Genomic DNA, 19083 nt, shown 5'->3' on the forward strand with positions numbered 1-19083 from the left:
AGATTACTCATTTAATCCTTAAAACACTTCAACGAGATAGGTAACATTAAGATCTCTTTTCACTGGTGAAATCCTTAAATCCACAGAGGTTAAGTAACTTATACAATGTCAGAAAGCTCACAAATTAAAGGTCAAGGATTCAGCCCAAGGCTATCTGACTTTAAAATTTCTACTCTAGGATGGCATACAGCAGGGGCTCAATAAAATCAATATAGAGTGACAATTTGTGACGTCAGAAAGAGTGGTTTGGAAAAATATTCTCTCGGGAGGTAATGTTTAAGCTAAAACATAAGTGGAACGAAGGAGCCAATCATAGGAAAATCAGGAACAATATTTCAGGTTAGCAAGAATAGCTTCAGAATAGCAATAATTTCAGAACAGCAAGCAGAAATGCCCTGAGACAGGAACAATGGAAAGAAGAAAGGCCAGCCTGGCTGAGGAGTGGGGGAGGAGGGGGAATTGGTGTGAGATAAGATCAGAGAGGTATGCAGCAACCAGATCAGGTAAGCCAGGGAGAAGAGTTTGAATTGTATCCTGGGTGCAAAGGATGGCCATAGGATACGGCAACAACATCTAATTTATATTTTTAAAAGATGAGTCTGCGCATCAGAGAATGAAATGTCCAAAAGCAGGATTGGAAGATTGAATATGAGAGTGAAGGAGAGATGGTCCCCAAAAGAAATCAAAGGGCTGTCACTAGAAGAAAGGGAAGTCACTGCTGAGCACCCAGGGGGCCACTACCAGGTCCTGCAGATGAAGTTGTTGGATCGCAGGACGTGCATATTTTAGGATCTGGTTAAAGGCAAACACCCTCCAAAAAAGTTGCTCTAGTCTGCACTTCCACAATCAAGATATTACTCCTTCCCTGTATCTTACAAAATTGTGGGATGACCAATAAAATAGTATCCTTGCCAATTTGATTGGAGAAATGATACCTCGCTGTCATTTGAATTTGTTTTTCTTTGATTCCTGAGAAGGGGCACAGCCTGGTGCCCAAAGGGACGACCCTGCATGGTAAGTACTCAGATGGCAGGTGGCCAAGGCTGCTGGTACTTCTGAGAGGGCACAGCCAGGCTGGTGCTGGGAGCTTCATATCTTACTACCATTCTCCTCCCAGTTTTAGCTCCAGTTACGCATATTTTTCATTTTCAACACGAATATAAGCCTTTGTACAGACTTTCCTCTGCCTGGAACACCATTTTGGCTCATCAGCCCGGTGCTTTGGTATTTATTCTTCAAAATACTGCTCAGCGTCACCCTCTAACTCTTCCCCGACCTTCTGGATTTCTTGTGCGTGGCGCCCCCTTGTGGTCGCTTAGTTTAGGCGGTTTGGAGCCGGGTAGAAGGACCTGTACTAAGCCTTGGACATTGGACCTTGCTGCCTGACCTCTCCCTGCTGGCCGAAATGACCAAAGGCGGCGTGCCAGCTGAGGGTGTGCAACTACACCCTGCGGGCTCAGGGGGCGCGGGGGCTGTACCCGTGGGCAGCTGAGGGCATGTGTGGGTGACATCTGTTCCAGTTGAACAAAAGCACCACAAGCCAGTGAGCCCAGAGCTCTTCTCCATTAGCTTTGCCATCGCATCGGACTTGCAGCTTCGCCTTGGGCCACTTCCAGCCATGAAGCTCCTTTTGCTGACTCTGGCTGCACTGCTGCTGTTGTCCCACCTCACTCCAGGTAACCTGGACCTCTTCCGGGGAGGGGCAGGGTGCGGAGAGTGAGGCCTGGTCACAGAATCCCAAGGGCGGGGAGGATGGGCTGCCAGGCCTCAGGAGGTCACCTTTCGGGGCCACGTAGAGGAGGAGCCCTCACCTGCAGCAGGTGCCAGATCTTGGAAACTACCTACAACATCCAGAGCTTCTCGCTCAGCAACCCCACCCCTGCTCTCCCAGGGAGCATGCGCAGGTGGCCTAGCGTGTGAGAAAGAAGGGAAGAGGTGGGCAGGCAAAGCAGAAGAGGAGAGGGCAGCAGCAGGGGCTCTTTCACAAAATAGTCCCCAGAATGATCTAGCTTTTGTAAAGATCACAGCTATCTTAAGGGGGGAGAAAAGCTCGTATTCGCTGTTCCTGTCTCTGTGCCAGACCCTGCGTTGGGAGCTAGGACCACAGAGATAAATGGCATGGCCCTGTGGGGGATGATAAATAGCATTTGCAACCCCAAGTGCCATGAGCTGCAACAGAGGGGAGTCTGGGAGTTGGGGAGCACATGGGTGGGACCAGCCCAGCCTGAGGGCCAGAAGAGTCCTCCTGGAGGGATACCCAGAGTCCTGAGAAGAGCGTGGAAATCAGAAGGGGAAGGAAAAGAGGGGGAAGAAGGAAGAGAGCCCAGCTATGCAGAGGTCCAGAGGCGGGAGAGCATGCTGCCTTCAGGGAACTGGCACAAAATGGAGGCGTGGGTTAGGGGCGTGGCGAGGAGTAAAGCTGAGGGAGCTTTCAAGGCCCGGGCTTTGATGGGCCTTGAATGCCAGGGCAGGGAGCCGTGGGAAGGCTTAAGCAGACAAGGGCCGTGGTCAGACTTACCCATTCCACCAACGCCAGCATGAGCTATCCGGCCCCTCCTGCTCAACCGATGAAAGCTTCTGTCCACCCCAAGGCTTTCATCTAACCTTTCCACAGGCTTGGAATGTGTGAATTTCCTCAAACAAGCTGACCTCAGTTCTCTATGTGCCTGTGGCAACTGCCTGAAACCCCACTCACCTGGGGTAGAGAGGAAAGCCCCAGAACTGGGTTCGAAACTGCCCCACCATTTTCTAACTCTGTGGATCCGCAGCAAGTGGCTCAGATGCTCAGAGTTTCAGTTTCCTCCTTTCTCAAACTGCTACAACAATAGTACGTGTATCGTAACATCAGGTTGAGGGAACAACATCGAACACACTGAAATTTTGGTGTGCAAAAAAAAATGTAGCTTTTTTATTTTCTGTAACTTATCTGAATTTTCCCAGGAACTCCCATCCTGCTTGTGGGACAGTTAGGGGTAGGAGGCGGGGGAGGGAGCAGAGGGTCTGTGCGTGCCTAGCCTCAGCAGTTAAATACTCATCTTTCCTGGTTTAAAACGGTTTCCAAGTTAATTCAGTCTCTTTTGAATAAATATTCGGTCTTTTAGCATTTCTCCTTTCTTGTGTCCCCCTTCTGGTTCCCAGGATAGCATCTGGGTTTCGGAAAAAGTAACTTGATATGTCGTTAGTTAATTAATTGATTGGTTCATTCAGTAAACAGCAGGCCACCAGTGGGGGCGGGGTGGAAGGTCTTTGTCCCTAGCTTGCTGGTGGGTCCATGGTCAGCCCACCCGGCAGAGGTGAGGTGTGGGGTCTAGTGGAGCTCCCAGGCCTGAGGCTGCTGCTGCCCTGGCTACAGGAGGTGGATTTAAGCATCCCAGTTTCGCCTAGGAAGAGCATTTCCCTCCTACTTCCTGTTGGGTCAGGTGGTGGTGACAAAGACTGAATGGAAGTTTCTTTAGCGGGACCGTCAGCCTTTGCTGCCTGTAGCTTATGGTAAGATGATGTTTCTTGAATTCACCAGGCTCCTCACCTAATAATATATAAAGGAGCTCTTTGAAATTTGGAAATCCCTGATGTTTTTTGATAAATTTTGGTTCTTAAAATTATTGTCTTGCTATGAACTAAAACAGTTGATCTCATTTAAGCTGAGCAGAGACTTTGTCATTCTAACTGTTGTTTACCATTCCCCCAAAGCCCAGAATCTCTGCCCGATTCTGCATTTTGGCAACCAAAGTCTCTCATGATTAAAGGGGAATGAAATAGATTTCACTTTAATATTTTCAAAATATTAAGATTAGGTTAGTTGTGGAAATTCGGGACATTTATGTGTAAAGCCCCAGGACCCAGCAGACATTAGGTTTATGGGGCACGTCACCTACCTTCCCATTACGCCTCCTCCCAGCACCCAGAGTTCTTCCTTTGGAACTTTCATCGCATCTCCACTCAGTCAAATATCCGGGTAGCTATTTCTTTAATGGCTGTTTCTCCCCTCGCTGGACTGGAAGCTCCCTGAGGGCAGGTGTCTACCTCTAACTTGTTTATAGTTGTATCTCCAGTGAATAAGCTTCTTGGTCTATACATGTGAGTGTTTCCCTAGGACAGATATCTAGAAAGGAAATTGCTAGGTAAAGACTGTGCACAGTTCTTAAATGTGTGAGTTATTGCTAAGTGGCCCCAAAAGGCCAAGACACAGTGTGTGAGACCCTCTTTCCTCTCACTGTCACAACAGCTCATCTTGACACTCTGGAATTAAAAATTGAGATTTCATTGTTAAATGGTGAGGGTTTTCCTGTATTCTTTGTAAAGTAAAACACAGAATTACAGATCCTGAAAAGCACATACAACAAATGTGCAGCTGAATGAATTGTTATAAAGCGCACATTCTTGTAACCACCATCCAGATCCATAAACAGAACATTTGCAGTCACCCCAGAAGCCCCCCACCTACCCTGCATCACAACTGTCTCCCTCCCCCAAAGTAAGCACTGTGCTGACTTTTATTGCAATCAACTCTTTGCATTTCTTAATAGTTCCTTGCTAAGAATGCATCCCTGAAACCCTATTTTTGTCATGCCCACTTTTAAAATCTGATGTCTCGTAAGATTCTTTTAATTTTTTAATTTACCAGTTACATCTTCATCCCTTTCTTGTCTTTATAATTTACCTGATGGGTCGTTTGGCCCGTAGTTTCCCACAGTATAGATTTTGTTAATTGCATACTCAAGATGAAGTTCAGCATCTTCCTCTGACCTCTGTATTTCCTGCACATTGGTACCTGGATTCAGAGGTTTGATCGGGCTCAAGTTCTACCCTTTTTGGCAAAACTTTTGATGGTGATGTTCTTTTATCAGGAGGAACATAATATCTTGGTTGTCTCTCTTTTGGTGACAATTACAGTCATCGATGCTCCAAGCCTAGATGCGTTAATTCTTTGGGCATTGCAAAATTCTATGATGTGATTTTCAGTGGTTAGCTGGAATACTAATATAATAAAGACACTCCCCATCATCTGCTATTTGGTTACCCAGCAGTACACTTCACATAGGGAGGACAGAATAAATGCTTGATGATTTTTTCTTTGTGCATGAATCTGCAAGATAATGATTTATTTTCCTATCATCCCCTAAATGTGACAAAATAGTTTTAATATCATTATAAACTCACAGATTTAAATATATTTGATAAATTGTCATTCTTTGCTCTCTTTACTGTTAGTGAAACTCAAATTGTCCCATCCTTGGCTGGTGGGAGCCTCTTTAATGTCATTCCTGTGCCTTATTTTACATATTCCTGGTAGTCTTTGATAGTTTTGTGATAAAGCCCGTCTTACAAGCACCACGAGGGGCACACCTGATTTCTGACAAAGTTGGATAGTTAACTTGCCGCAGCAAAAAAAAATACACATCAAAGGAACCAAGGGGCATCTCACCCAGTGAAGGAGCCAATAGGGCTCCTATAGGATTGAGGGGCAGGGCGGAGTTTAGGCAGAATGTAAAGGAAGCAGTCTTTGACAGACCTCAAGGCAAGGCAGGGCCCGGGATGGTGTGTAAAGGGGTTCACATCAGGCTTAGGCTGACAAAGAGGTTCAGTGTCCCATTTTCATGAAAAGGACAAAATTAAGAGACATGCGGAATTTCCTTTCCCAAACCCCTTCTCTGACACTCTGCCGCTGGCTCTGGAAATGAGGCTGCTCTTCTGTATTGAGAAACTCCGTTCCTCAGGGCAGAATGTAATGTTCCAGTCTTGCCGATATGATTTCAAATACTAAGCTTCTGGCAGGCATAATTTGAGAAGAGGTTTTTCAGCACTTTGCCCTTTTGTTAAGTAACAAAAGCAGTTTCACTGGTTCGCAACTGGTCATCTCGTGTGACGAGATATTCTAGGCTCGTCTCGTACAGTTCCTGCACCAGATCTTGAAGCAACCATTTCTTCGAGAAGCTCTGATTTCTTTCCTAGGAAAATAGTATTTCAAAACTATAATCTAGATGCTAGAAATATTCAGTGCTACTAAATTGGTCCTTCTTTGTACATCTTTTTAATAGACAGAACTACGTGGGAAAATCTACACATTGAATATATGTAAGATACCTCATGAATTCATGTCAGTACTTGCTATTCAAAGTGCAGACTATAGGATTTGTACTTCAAATATTCCATATTGCATCTGTATTTTCTTTCTCCCACACCACTATATCAGATATACTCAGATACACTTTTTTTCTTCAGATACACTTTTATTTAAAGAAGATTTTCTTGTGTTACAGTTTGTGTAGTAGTTTTTCTGATATCTTGCTCTGGTTTTCTTTCTCAAGGCCTCTTCTTGTCTCTATGTTGAATCTCCTTTGCCTCTCTTAATATTTGTCACTTTCTATTGAAATTTTTTTTATGTCTTTTTTCTCAGTTTTATCGTTATCATTTACATGAGATAAAATGTATACATTTTAAGTGTACAATACAATTTTCAACAAATGTATACATTCACATGACCACCACCACAATGATGGTAATAGTACATTTCCATGACCCCAGAAAGATCTCTCATGCCCCTTTGCAGTCAGTCACCTCTCCTGTCCCCCAGCCACCAGCAACCACTAGTCTACATTTGTCACTTTAGTTTAGCCTTTTTTAGAATTTCATATAAATGGAATGATACAACATGAATGCTTTTGTGTCTGGCTTTTTCAACTGTAAACATAATGCTTGCGATTCATCCATGTTGTTCGTGTCCCAGTAGCTTGTTCCTTTGTATTGCTGGGTAGTATTCCATTGTGTGACTATACCACAATTGTTTATCAGTTCACTAGTTTTTAGATATTTGGGCAGTTTCCGGTTTTTAGCTATTATAAGTAGAGCTACTATGAATGGCGCAGTACAAGTCTTCGTTTCTCTAGTGTAAATACCTGAGGACGGGGTTGCTGGCTTGTACGATATGTCTGTGATAAACTTTATAAAAAACTGCAAACTGTTTTCTAAAGTGGTTTCCAGTTGTTCCACATCTTTGTCAACACATGGTATTATCTGTCTTTTCATTTCAGCCATTCCAGTGGGTGTGTAGTTTTAATTGTTGCTTTATTAATGGCTAAAATACTGAATGACCAGTTAAATTGAGCATATTTTGATGTGGTTATTTTCCTTGCATATGTCTTCTTTGGTGAAGTATCCACTTTTAATTGGGTTTTCTGTTGACTAGTGTGTTCCGCATGTTCTAGGTAAGCGTTCTTTATAAGATGTACACTTTATACAGAAGCCAAAATATAATGATGTACACCTGAAATTTACACAATGTTATAAACCAATGTGACCTCAATAAAAGAAAGAAAAGATGTACGCTTTATAACTATTTTCTTCAAGTCTATAAATTGCCTTTTGATTTACCTAGCGGTATCTTTTGATGGGTAAGAACTTTTAGTTTTGAAGAAGTCCAATGTATTCATTTTTCTCTTCTGTGGCCCATGCTTTTTGTATCCTACATAAAAAAAATTGTACTTGACACAAGGTCAGAAACTTTTTCTCCTACAGTTTCTTCTAGGAGTTTTATTGTTTTAGCTCTTACATTTAGGTCCATGATTCATTTTGAGGTAACCTTTGTGTATAGTGTGAGATAAGGGTTGAGATTCACTTATTTGCACATGGATATGCTAGCATCATTTGAGGAAAAGAATTTCCTGTTCCCCCTATGAATTACCTTGGCACCCTTGTCGAAAATCATTTGACCATAGAGGTTGGGACCAGTTTATGGACTCTCTCTGCCATTCCACTGATCTATATGTCTATCCTTATGCCAGTACCACATTGTCTTGGTTACTGTAGCTTTATAATAAGCCTTGAAATCAGGTAGTGTAAGTCCTCCAATTTCGTTCTTTTAAAAATTAGCTGTTTTAGGTCCTTTGCATTTTCATATAAATTTTAGAGTCAGCTTGTCAATTTCTACAAAATAGCCTGGTGGAAATTTTCTTGGGACTGCATTAATCAGCTTAAGGAGAATTGAGATCTTACCAATAGTAAGACTTTGAATCCATGAACATGGTATCTCTTTCCATTTATTTATATCTTCTCTTTTTCTCTGAAATGGTTTGTAGTTTGTATTTAAAATGTTTTGTATATTGTAGTGGACTGAATAATGACTCCCCAAAGATGTCCAAGTGCTAATCCTCAGAACCTTTGAATATGTTATGTTATGTGGTAAAAGGGATTTGGAGATGTTAGTTAAGGATCTTAAGATGGGGAGATTACCTGGGTGGACCCAATGTAATCGAAAGAGACCTAAAGGAGGGAAGCAGGAGATCAGATTGAGGAGTAGGAGAAGTGGTAGTGGATGTAAGAGATGAAAGTGATGTGAAGAAGAGGTCACAAGCCAAGGAATGCAGGCAGTCTGTAGAAGGTGAAAAGGGGAAGGAAATAGCTTCTCCCCTCAGAGCCTCCAGGTGGAACCAACCCTGCTGGCTCCTTTAGCCCAGTGAAACAGGATAAATTTGTGTTGTTTTAAGGCACTAAGTTGGTGGTAATTTTGTTACAGCAGTGATAGAATAAGAAACAAAAACACATATATTTTTGTTAAATTTATCACTGTTACATATTTTTATGCTGTTGTAAATGATATTTTTAAAATCTCAACTGTTTGTTGCTAGTATATTGACATACAATTAATTTTAAAGATTTTTTTATTTTTTTCCTTTTCTCCCCAAAGCCCCCGGGTTCATAGTTGTATATTCTTAGTTGTGGGTCCTTTTCATTGTGGCATGTGGGACACCACCTCAATGTGGCTCGATGAATGGTGCCATGTCCGCGCCCAGGATTCGAACTGATGAAACACTGGGCCGCCTGCAGCCATGGGGCCAGCCCCGACATACAATTAATTTTATACATCAATTTTGTATCCTGCAACCTTGCTAAACTCACTTGTTAGGTTTAATAGCTTTTTTTGTAGATTCCTTAGGATTTTATACATAGATGACCACGTTGTCTTTAAACAATACAGTTCTACTTCTGCCTTTTAAACCTGTATGTCACTCGTCAGTAAGTATGGTGGTATCTGCAGACTTTTCTTGGATGCCCTTAATCAGGTTGAGGAAGTGTCCTTCTATTCAGTGTCAGCTGAGAGGTTTTTTTTTTATCATTAACAAATGACAAATTCTGTTAAATGTTTTTTTCTGAATCTATTGAAATGAACATATGATTGGGGGGTCAGCTTTTAGTCTGTTGATGTGGTGAATTATATTGATTGATTTTTCAAATGTTGAACTGACCTTGCATTCCTGGAATGACTCACTCTTGTTGTGAAGTATTATCCTTTTTATACATTTCTGGACTCAGTTTACTGGGATTTTGTTAAGGATTTTTATATCTAGTTTATGAGGGATATTAGTCTTTAGTTTTATTTTCCTGGAATGTCTACAGTTTCTGTAACAAGGCAATGTGAGAAGACTTTAAACAGAATTGGCATTATTTCTTAATGTTAGGTAGAATTCGCCAGTGAAGCCATCTGAACCTAGAGTTTTCTGTGTGGGAAGGTACTTATCTACAAATTCAATTTCTTTCATAAATAAAGGGTTTTTTTATTTATCTACCTCTTTTTGTGTGTGTGTCTTTCTTCTTTTCTGTTTTTTTTTTTTTTGGTGGGGGGGGTGGGGGAGAAGATTCACCCTGAGCTAAAATCTGTGCCAATCATGCCTCTATTTTGTATGTGGGATGCCTCCACAGCATGGCTGATGAGTGGAGTAGGTCCACGCCTGGGACCCACACCTGCAAACCTGGGCCACGGAAACAGAGTGTGCAGAACTTGAACCACTCAACCACAGGGCCAAACTCATGATTTGTCTATTTCTTCTTGAGTGAGCTTCAGTAGTTTGTGTTTTTCAGGTAATTTGTCTATTTCATGTAAGTTGTCAAATTTATGGTCATAAAATTGTTCATATTATGGCTTATTATCATTGTAATATTTATAGACTCTATAGTGAGATCCTTTCTTCCATTCATAATAATAATTAATGACTTTTTTTTTTTCCTGAGCAGCCCTGGCTAGAAGTTTACCAATTTTTTTTATATTTTCAAGGAAGCAGGTTTTGATTTTATTTTGTCTATTATTTCGCTATTTCCTATTTCACTTACTTTTGCTCCAATCTCTATGATTTTCTTCCTTTCACTTATTTTAGGTTTTTTGCCCTTTTTTCTAGCTTATTAAGACATCAGCATAGATCATTGATTTAAGACCATTCTGTCTAAAATAAGCATAACTATAAATTTCCCTCTAATTGCTGCTTTATCTTGGTGCTACAAACATTTCTGTGTATTGTACTTTTAATTTTAGTCATGTCAAACTTTTCTGATTTCTTTTTCACCCATTAGTTATTTAGAAGTATACTGTTCAATTTCCAAATATTTAGGGATTTTCCAGATACATTTTGCTTGTTGATTTTCAGTTTAATTCTACTGTGGACAGAAAATACATCTTTGTAAGACTTCAATCCTCTTATTTTTATTGTGACGTTGCATTACCCAGAATATGATATATCTTGGTGAATATTCTGTGAGCACTTGAAAAAATGTAGATTTTTCTGTTGTTGGGTAGAGTGTTCTATAAATATCTATAAGTCAGGTTAGTTGATAATGTTGTTCAAATCTTCTATATCCTTATTGATTCTTCTATAACTTATTCTATCAATTATTGGCAGAAGAACTTTGAAATCTGAAACTATAATTGTGAATTTGTCTATCTCTCCTTTCAGTTCTATCAGCTTTTTTTAAATTACTGTTTTTTCAATTATTTTATTGAGGTCTTATTGGCTTAGAACATTGTGTAAATTTCCAGGTGTACGTTATTATGTTCCAGCTTCTGTATACACTGCTCCATCAGCCTTTTGTTTCATAGATTTTCAAACTCTGTTATTTGACTCATTCATATTTAAGATGTCTTTTTGATAAATTGAGGCTTTGTCACAATGAAATGACTTTTTGTACTTGGTAATTTACTTAGTTCTGAAATATACTTTTTAAAATATTAACAAAGCTATTCCAGCTTTCTTTTGATTTGTGATTTCATGGTATTTTTTTATCCTTTTACTTTTAACATAACTATGTCTTTATATGTAGAATGAATTTTTTTATAAACAGCATATAGTTACGTGTTGCTTTTTAATCCAGTCTGACAATCTCTGCCTTTAAATTGAGATGTTCAGATTGTTTACACTTAATATACTTATCAGTATGGTTGCATTGAACCTGCTATCTATTTGTTTTCTATCTGCCCATCCTTTCTTGGTTCATTTTAGTTTCTTTTCCTCCCATCTTTCAGATTAGTTGAGTTTTTTGTGATCCCACTTTGCCTCCACTCTTGCCTTATTAGCTGTACCTCTTTGTTTTTATCTTAATGGTTGCTCTAAGATTTACATCTTCACATTTGTATGGTTGTCAAATTGGTGTTTCTGTAGGAGAATGAGGGCTGGGGACCTCCTATTCCACCATCTTGCTGATGTCGCTCCTGAAGTTTTCTTAGTTTTTGAAGATCTCGAAAAGCATATTTCTCCATTTTTGGAGGACTTTTGCTGTGCAAAGAATTCTAGATTGTATTTTTTCCTTTCATTCGTTTAAAGATATCTCTACTGTCTTCTAGTGTGCAGTTTCGGACAAGACATCTTCTATTATTTTTTACCTTCTTTCCTACATACTTAACATGTCTTTTCTTCTAGTTGTTTTTAAGATGTTTTTTCTTTGACATGCTTTTCAAACATTTGATTATGGTATGCCTTTGCGTGGTTTTCTGTATGTTTTATTCTGCTTGGTATTCGCTGAGTTTCTTGATTCCATAGGTTTACAGTTTTCATCTAACTTAAAATTTTTCAACCATTATTTCTTTAAAAGTTTTCTATGTCCCTCCCCCCTCCTCTTCTTTTGGTACTCCAGTTGTATATATGTTATACTGCGTGTTATTGTCCTGTCGCTCACTGATGCTTTTCTTTTTTTTCAATATTTTTTCTCTCTGTTTCATTTTGAGTAGTTTCTGTTGCTGTGTCTTCAAGTTCATTATCTTTACTTCTGCAGTGTCTACTCTGTTGTTATTATCACTAAGCAGGTTTTTCATTTAATAGTTAATGTTTCATCTCAAATATTTCTGTGTGAACATTTTTTGCATCTTTATTTCTCTCCTCATCATTCTCACGTTTTCCTCTACCTTCTTAAGTATATGGAGTGTATTTATAGTAGCTATTCTATCATCCTTGTTTGCTAGTTCTCTCATCTGTGTCATTTCTGGGCCTGTTAATTTATTTTCTTCTGGTTATGAGTCATATTTTCCTGCTTTTTCTACATGCCTTGAAAATTATTTGAATGATATACATTGTGGATTTTACACTTTCAGTTGCTGGATCTTGTTGTGTTCCTTTAAAGAGTATTGGATTTTGTTCTGGCATGCAATAAGTTAGTTGAAAGCAGATTAATCTTTTCAAGACTTACATTTGAGCTTTTTAGTATGGGTACAGGACTTCCTTTAATCTATGGCTAATTCAGCCGCACTACTGATAATAGCCTTCTGAGTACCAAATGCTGCAGATTTTACAAGGTCTTTCCATTCAGGCAGGTAGGAACACAAACTATTCCCCACTCTGGGAATTGTTCTGCCTACTTCTTTTTGGTGGTTCTTTCCCAGGCCTTTGGTGGTTTCCTCTTACACATGCACAGATAAGTACCCCAAGACTAGAGGGAGGGGGGCCAGCCCAGTGCCGCAGTGGTTAAGTGCACACGTTCTGCTTCAGCAGTCCAGGGATCACCAGTTTGGATCCTGGGTGCGGACATGGCACCACTTGGCAAGCCATGCTGTGGTAGGCATCCCACATACAAAGTAGAGGAAGATGGGCACGAATGTTAGCTCAGGGCCAGTCTTCCTCAGCAAAAAGAGGAGGATTGGCAGCAGTTAGCTCAGGGCTAATCTCCCTCAAAACTAAATAAATAATAATAAAAAAAGACTAGAGGAGTAATCTCTGCAGATCTCCATAGTTCGCTTGCTCTGTGTGTGTGTGTGTGTGTGTGTGTGTGTGTGTGTGTAGCTCCCTCTTCTCTCACACTGTGACCCACAAGTCCTAGCTGACTTGGCCTCCTTGAACTTCAGTTTCCATGTCCTCCATTCAGTAAGACCACCAGGCTCTATTTCAATTCCTTTTCCTACACTACAGCCCAGAAACTGCTTGCAGGCAGTAAACTGGTGCAATCATAGGACTCACCTTGTTTGCTTCCCTTCTCTCAAGGATCATGGTCTTATGCTGCATGTTGTCCAATGTTTGAAAACCATTTTTTCATACACGTTTTGTCCAATTATCTTGTTGTTTAAAGCAGGAGGGTAAATATGGTCCCTGTCACTCCATCTCAGCCTGAAGAAGAAATCCCACTTCTTTTTAATTTTTGCATATTTTTTCTTTTTCTCCTAAAATATTATCTGTTAAGATTATTTGCTTTTGTAGCCCTTCCAGGTTAGACGTTTTTCTAAAAAGATTTTTCTTTTACTCCTCATTATTTCTCTAACCTCATTTCTGAATTTTTAATGCTAGTGGATTTTGTGTTATTTTATTTAGTATACACAACAACTCTATAAAATAGGTGCTATTTTTTTTTCAAAAGAGAAATTTGAAGGGAAGTAACTTTCTCAAGATCTCTCAGTTTACTTGTGGTAGAACCAAGTTTCAAACCCAGGCCTTCGGGGCTTCCATAGTCCATGCTCTTAATCATTATGCATTACTGATCCTCTGAGAGGAAATATCCATGAAAATCTACAATTGGGATTGGGTGACCAGAGAAGATATGAGTCTCTGCCACCCCTACAAAGCCTTCCTTTTCCATTCCCCGACACTTTTTCCCCTTTTTTGACCCTCTGTTAAAACTGTCGGAAGAAAATAGTTTAATGACTCAAATAGAGGTTAAAGGCTTTGTTCAGCTGATGCACACCAAAGTAGCTCTCTCAGCCAAAGCAGGATTGGAGTTTTCATATGTGTTATTTGGTTTGCTTTAGGAAGCAGATTTTGTCTTAATTGTTGCAAAACTTGCGGTTGGAATGGTTGGGGATTGTTTCCATTTGTCATGCTTCTTGCTCAGGATCGTCGGTGCAATCCCATCCTAATAATTGTCAGAACAGTTCTTCCAAGGGCAGTTTTTGAAAGCATCGTGGGTTGTCACTTAGTTAAGATTCATGAGCAGAGTAGGTAGCAAAAAATGGGGTAAAGGAAAAAAAATGATAAGAAAAAAGGGTCAAAGGCAAGGAAAACTAAGGATCCTCTATCATATCTGTGAAATCCTTTTATAGGCTCTTCTCTTGGCCAAAATGAACTCTTTTTATCACCAGTCAAATCTTTGGGAGAGAAACCAAAATCACAGAGGTGCGTAAGTTCTGGGAACCACATCAAGAAGGCCCTTGGTGGGTTGGGGATGCAGTTTGTTCTTGGGAATTTTGGTCTTTAATTGTAGCTTAGGTCATCTGTTTGGGCAGGACGATATTGCTGGTCTTGATTAGGCATGGTAGGGCACCCTTACTGAGTGGTATTCCTATCAGGAGAAAAAGAAAAAGGAGCACTAACCTTTGGAGAAAAGTGTGCACCCGGGACCACAATCCTGTTGGTAATATCCAAGAGAAGCCACCAGAAGCAAACCCCTAGGTTCCAGAGGTCAGACTATATTTTTCACTCAATAGATGTTTTGGTTGCCTATACAGATGCATTGATACACCAAAAAAATTTTAAAAATCAGAGAGGTCTTGGGAAATGTACCTGTGGCAGTCATCACTGACAATTACGCATGTGGCCCCCTCACGTGGCGGGATGATGTCTAATGCCAGTTGATGATGAACAGCAGCTTTCTGGAATTCCTCGAATTGTCAAATGATTATGACAATATTTTTAGTAACATTGTTAGTAAAATGAGTGCCTCTGTCCCTAGAAAGGTAAATAGCATTTCCCAAGTAGGAAAGACAAACTATAATCATTTTTCAGCCACAAGAAGAGCTGTTCCATCTTGTAGGAACAGCTGTAGGAAAAGTGTCTGGTCATTCCCAGAAAAGGCAGACGATAGTAAGTACATATGCAAATCCTTGAGATTTAGGGAGTTGTATAAAAGGTTCCTGAGATGGTGATTCCTTTTCATGTCTCATCTTTACTGTTTTCCTAGGGTTATGAAACTGTCAGATGGAACATAAACTGGAGCTGTCCCGATTATCCAATTAAAACGTCCCCACCAACGTTGTCTAAATAGTTTTTAAGTTTTCTTTACTGTGATAGGTCAAATTTTTCACCGAGCTCCGTTTCAGACAGTCCAGAAACACCAAGCAGCCTTCTTAGTGTCTCCGTAATCCATCTGATTGAAATAAACGTCCACATTTCTCTCAATATACTTTTTCAGAATCTGGTACTTATGATTGCAGTTTGCTCAAGGTTCCAGAAAAGTTTTTTCTTTCAATTTTTTTAAGTAAACTAATGGCTCTCATACAGATATAAAACTGAACACATGCCGGAGTCCCACCCCGGCTGAGTCCAGGTTCCTGAGGGATGGACGGTGTCGGCGCAATGAGGGGAAAATAAATAGGACATGAGACTTGGGTTGGTGTTAGCAAGTCCAACTTTACTGTGCACAAGTGTCGTTTTTATGTTTTTTCAGGATTGGTACAGAAATAGCTCTACAAATATTCTCAGAGAGATAAGGAAGTAAAAAAGGAGCACAAGAATATTTGTTAGCATTCTATTCTATAGAGCATAAGGTTAATGGTAGTCTTCTCCTCAATTAACTAGTGTTTGTTGTCTCTAAACTAAAAGAGATAGGTACCTAGACATCTGTCGTAATTCATGGTAAAGTTAAATCAAAGAGAGAAGGTCCAGGCCTCCGGACAGGACAGCGTTCCATCTGGTTACATCCTGGGGGAGCCATCCCTGCCTCCCTCAATCATTTAAGCCATTAGTGTAGATAGTTAATGGGAACAAAAGACGACTCCAGGGTATCTTATCCCCAGGGCTATTTGCATTCTCAGAGGGCAGTTAAACATCTTTACATTCCCGCGCCCTTTAGGGGGTGAAAGCATTCCTTTGTCTTTTAGATTGTAGAGCTAACAGTCCCTTAAGCACACTGCCCAGAGAAAATATCATTTTGTTAGTAAAGTAAAGGGCTGAAAAGCTAAGCTAAACTATATATCTTCAAGAATAAAAAACAGAAATAAGTATAGACATAACCTTGATAGAAAGCATGCATATAATTCAGAAAATATCAGGGGTGTCGGCCGGCCATTCTTCACCAAGGGGCATCCCTGCACCCCTCGGCCCTTCTACTCACAATTGTTTATTATTTATTGCTTTTAGGAGAAAACCTCTATAACATTTTAACAGAAAGCAGAAGGTCAAGAATAATATATAGATACTTCTTGATCATCCAATTAACCAGCAAACTTAGAAGGACGATGCATATATATATTTAGACAAAGAACTGGAGGGAGAAGGAAACATTAACCAGACAGAGGCCATAAACCTAATTCGACATCTTATCTGGGCAGGATTCCTTTCTGCTTGTCTCAAAAGGGACTGTGTGCTCCTCCATTAATTAACTGAAAAATATCTTGAAAGTTACCTGCAGGTGGTCACATTCTCTTACTATATCTAATTTTCCCAGGAGGTAGTGCCTCCCAAGCAGCCACCCAAAGGAGTGAAAACTAGAGGTTAAGAAAGGAAAATGAATGAAGGGCAATTAGAAGCAGCACAGGTATCAGAACTGTATGAGGGGCCAGCCGGTTATTCTTCACCAAGGGGCGACCCTGCACCCCTCGGTGTTAATCGGCTGGACCCTGTCAAACAGCCGATCAAATGATGTAGCCATGGCTCCCGGCAAACACGTGTTAAAGATTTTATTTAACTTATAATGAGAGCATGAAGAAGATTTTATAACTGGTTCAAAGGACAAATGTATATATGGAGCAAAAGAATGTTGAAATAAATTTACCAATAGACAGAAAATGGCTCTCTTTTTCCATGGGCCAGGGGAAGAGAGGAGTCAATTGAACCTCTAAGGAACAGAATATACTTGCATATAGAGAGAAATAATTATTTTTGCATTACTATCATTTATCAAGAGCTCATAGAGTTGTAAAGTAACTCCCACAGAATCAGAATCAGATAACTCTGAAGCTGGTGATCTGTCTAGTCCAGAGAGTATTGACACTGTCAGCTACTATTGACATTTTGCCACTCTGGATATTTTGGGCTGGATAATTCTTTGCTGTGCCTGTCCTGTGCATTGTAGGATATTTAGCAGAATCTTTGGCCTCTACGCACTAATTGCCAGTAGCACCGCTCATCAGTTTTGACAACAAAAAATGTCTCCAGACATTTCCTTGCCAAACATCCCTTAAGGGAGAAAATCGTCCCAGTTGAGGGCCACTGCTCCAGGCAATGCGTAATTTTCCAATGAAGCACAAATTTTCCCTGATTCCCCATATTGGTCAAAAAATAATCTCAAAGAAAGGTTATTCCTAATCACAAAATAAGCCTTGCCTAAACCTACAGCGGAAAGAAGGAAATAATAAAGATTTAATTACAAATTAGTGAAACAGAGAATAGTCATGGCACCAAACTGAAGAAAATAGTTTAACTGACACAAATAGAGGTTACAGGCTTTATTCAGCTGATGGACATCAGGAAGTGGCTGGAGACCCAAGTCAGAGCAGGCTTGAAGTTTTTATAGAACAAAGAGAAGAAAGGGGTCCTGATTTGGCTCAAATAGTAGATTTCCTCTCTAACTCCTTCAAAACTTGTGGTTGGAATAGTAGGAAACTGTTCCAGATTTTTGTGCCTCTTGGTTGAAGCCATTGGTGCCATCTCATGCCGGAAACTGTCAGAACAGTTCTTTTGAGAGCTGTTTTTGAAAGCCTTGTAATGTGTCAGTTAGTCAAGTTTGGGGGTAGAAAAGGTGACGATATGGACTGATCGTTGCCAAGGGCTGAGGGAAGGGAGAATGGGGAGTTATGGTTTAATGGGTACAGAGTGTCAGTTTTACAAGGTGAAAAGAGTTATGAGGATGGATGGTTGCAAAACAATGTGAATGCATTTAATACCACTGAACTGTACATTTAAAAATGGTTAAGATGGTAAATGTATGTTATGTGTATTTTTCCGTAATAAAAAAAAAACATAAGTACAACCACCATCTTGATGATAGGCCTTGGCAAAAATAAAACAAAACAAAAATAAAATTATGAAGAGAGTGATGGAACGTTAGCCCCTATATATATACATATATATATATATGTATGGATGAACCTTGGAAACATTATGCTAAGTGAAGAGGCCAGACACAAAAGCTCACATATTATGTGATTCCATTGGCATAAAATATCCAGAGTAGGCAAATCTGTAGAGAGGAGGAGAAATTGGTGGTTGCCCAGGGATGAGGGGAGAGGAAAATGAGAATGCTTAAGGGGTGCAGGGTTTCTTTTGGGGTGATTAAAAATTTCTGGAACTAGATAGTGAAGATGGCTGCACAACATTATGACTATACTTAATGCCCCTGAAATTTTTAAAATGCTTACACTGGTAAATTTTGTGTTATTTGTATTTTACCACAATTTTTAGAAAGGGAGGGGAAGAGAAAAAGAGAAGAGAAGCCAGGATCAAAGTCAAGGGAAATTGAGGACCCTCTATCACATCCATTTTAATCCTTTTACAGACCTTTCAAGTCTAGAACCTACTTCTTCTTAGAACTGACACTGTCTCCATGCTTCTTTCTTTTTTGTGTCAGGTGGCACCCGAAAATGCTGGAATCTTCATGGCAAATGCCGCCACAAATGCTCCAGGAAGGAAAGGATCTATGTTTACTGCACAAATAGTAAAATGTGCTGTGTGAAGCCCAAGTACCAGCCAAAAGATGACCCACGGTTCTTCGGGTTCCTTGGACCCTAAAGCCATGAAAATGCAGATGAAGCTACCCTGGGTCTCACCTAGGTGGATGCCTGAGCTCTATCAATAAACACCTTTGGCTGATCCCTGTGTTTGCCTGTTAGTCTCCCCCAGCAATTCTCAGGAGGTCCATGAAGTCAAAATTATTTTCATAATAACAATAAGACATTATTTCTCTTTT

At 40.1% G+C, this 19083-nt stretch overlaps 1 protein-coding gene across 1 annotated transcript; it reads left to right on the forward strand.

The window, feature by feature from the left end:
* The first annotated feature begins 1505 nt into the window (after positions 1-1505).
* DEFB123 (defensin beta 123) lies at positions 1506-18986 on the forward strand. Its single transcript, XM_005604546.4, has 2 exons — positions 1506-1676; positions 18745-18986. The coding sequence occupies exons 1-2, from the start codon at positions 1619-1621 to the stop codon at positions 18903-18905; spliced, it is 219 nt and encodes a 72-aa protein (XP_005604603.1). The 5' UTR covers positions 1506-1618; the 3' UTR covers positions 18906-18986.
* The last annotated feature ends 97 nt before the right edge of the window (positions 18987-19083 follow it).

This window comes from Equus caballus, chromosome 22 (genome assembly GCF_041296265.1).
Source record: "Equus caballus isolate H_3958 breed thoroughbred chromosome 22, TB-T2T, whole genome shotgun sequence".
NCBI lineage: Eukaryota > Metazoa > Chordata > Mammalia > Perissodactyla > Equidae > Equus > Equus caballus.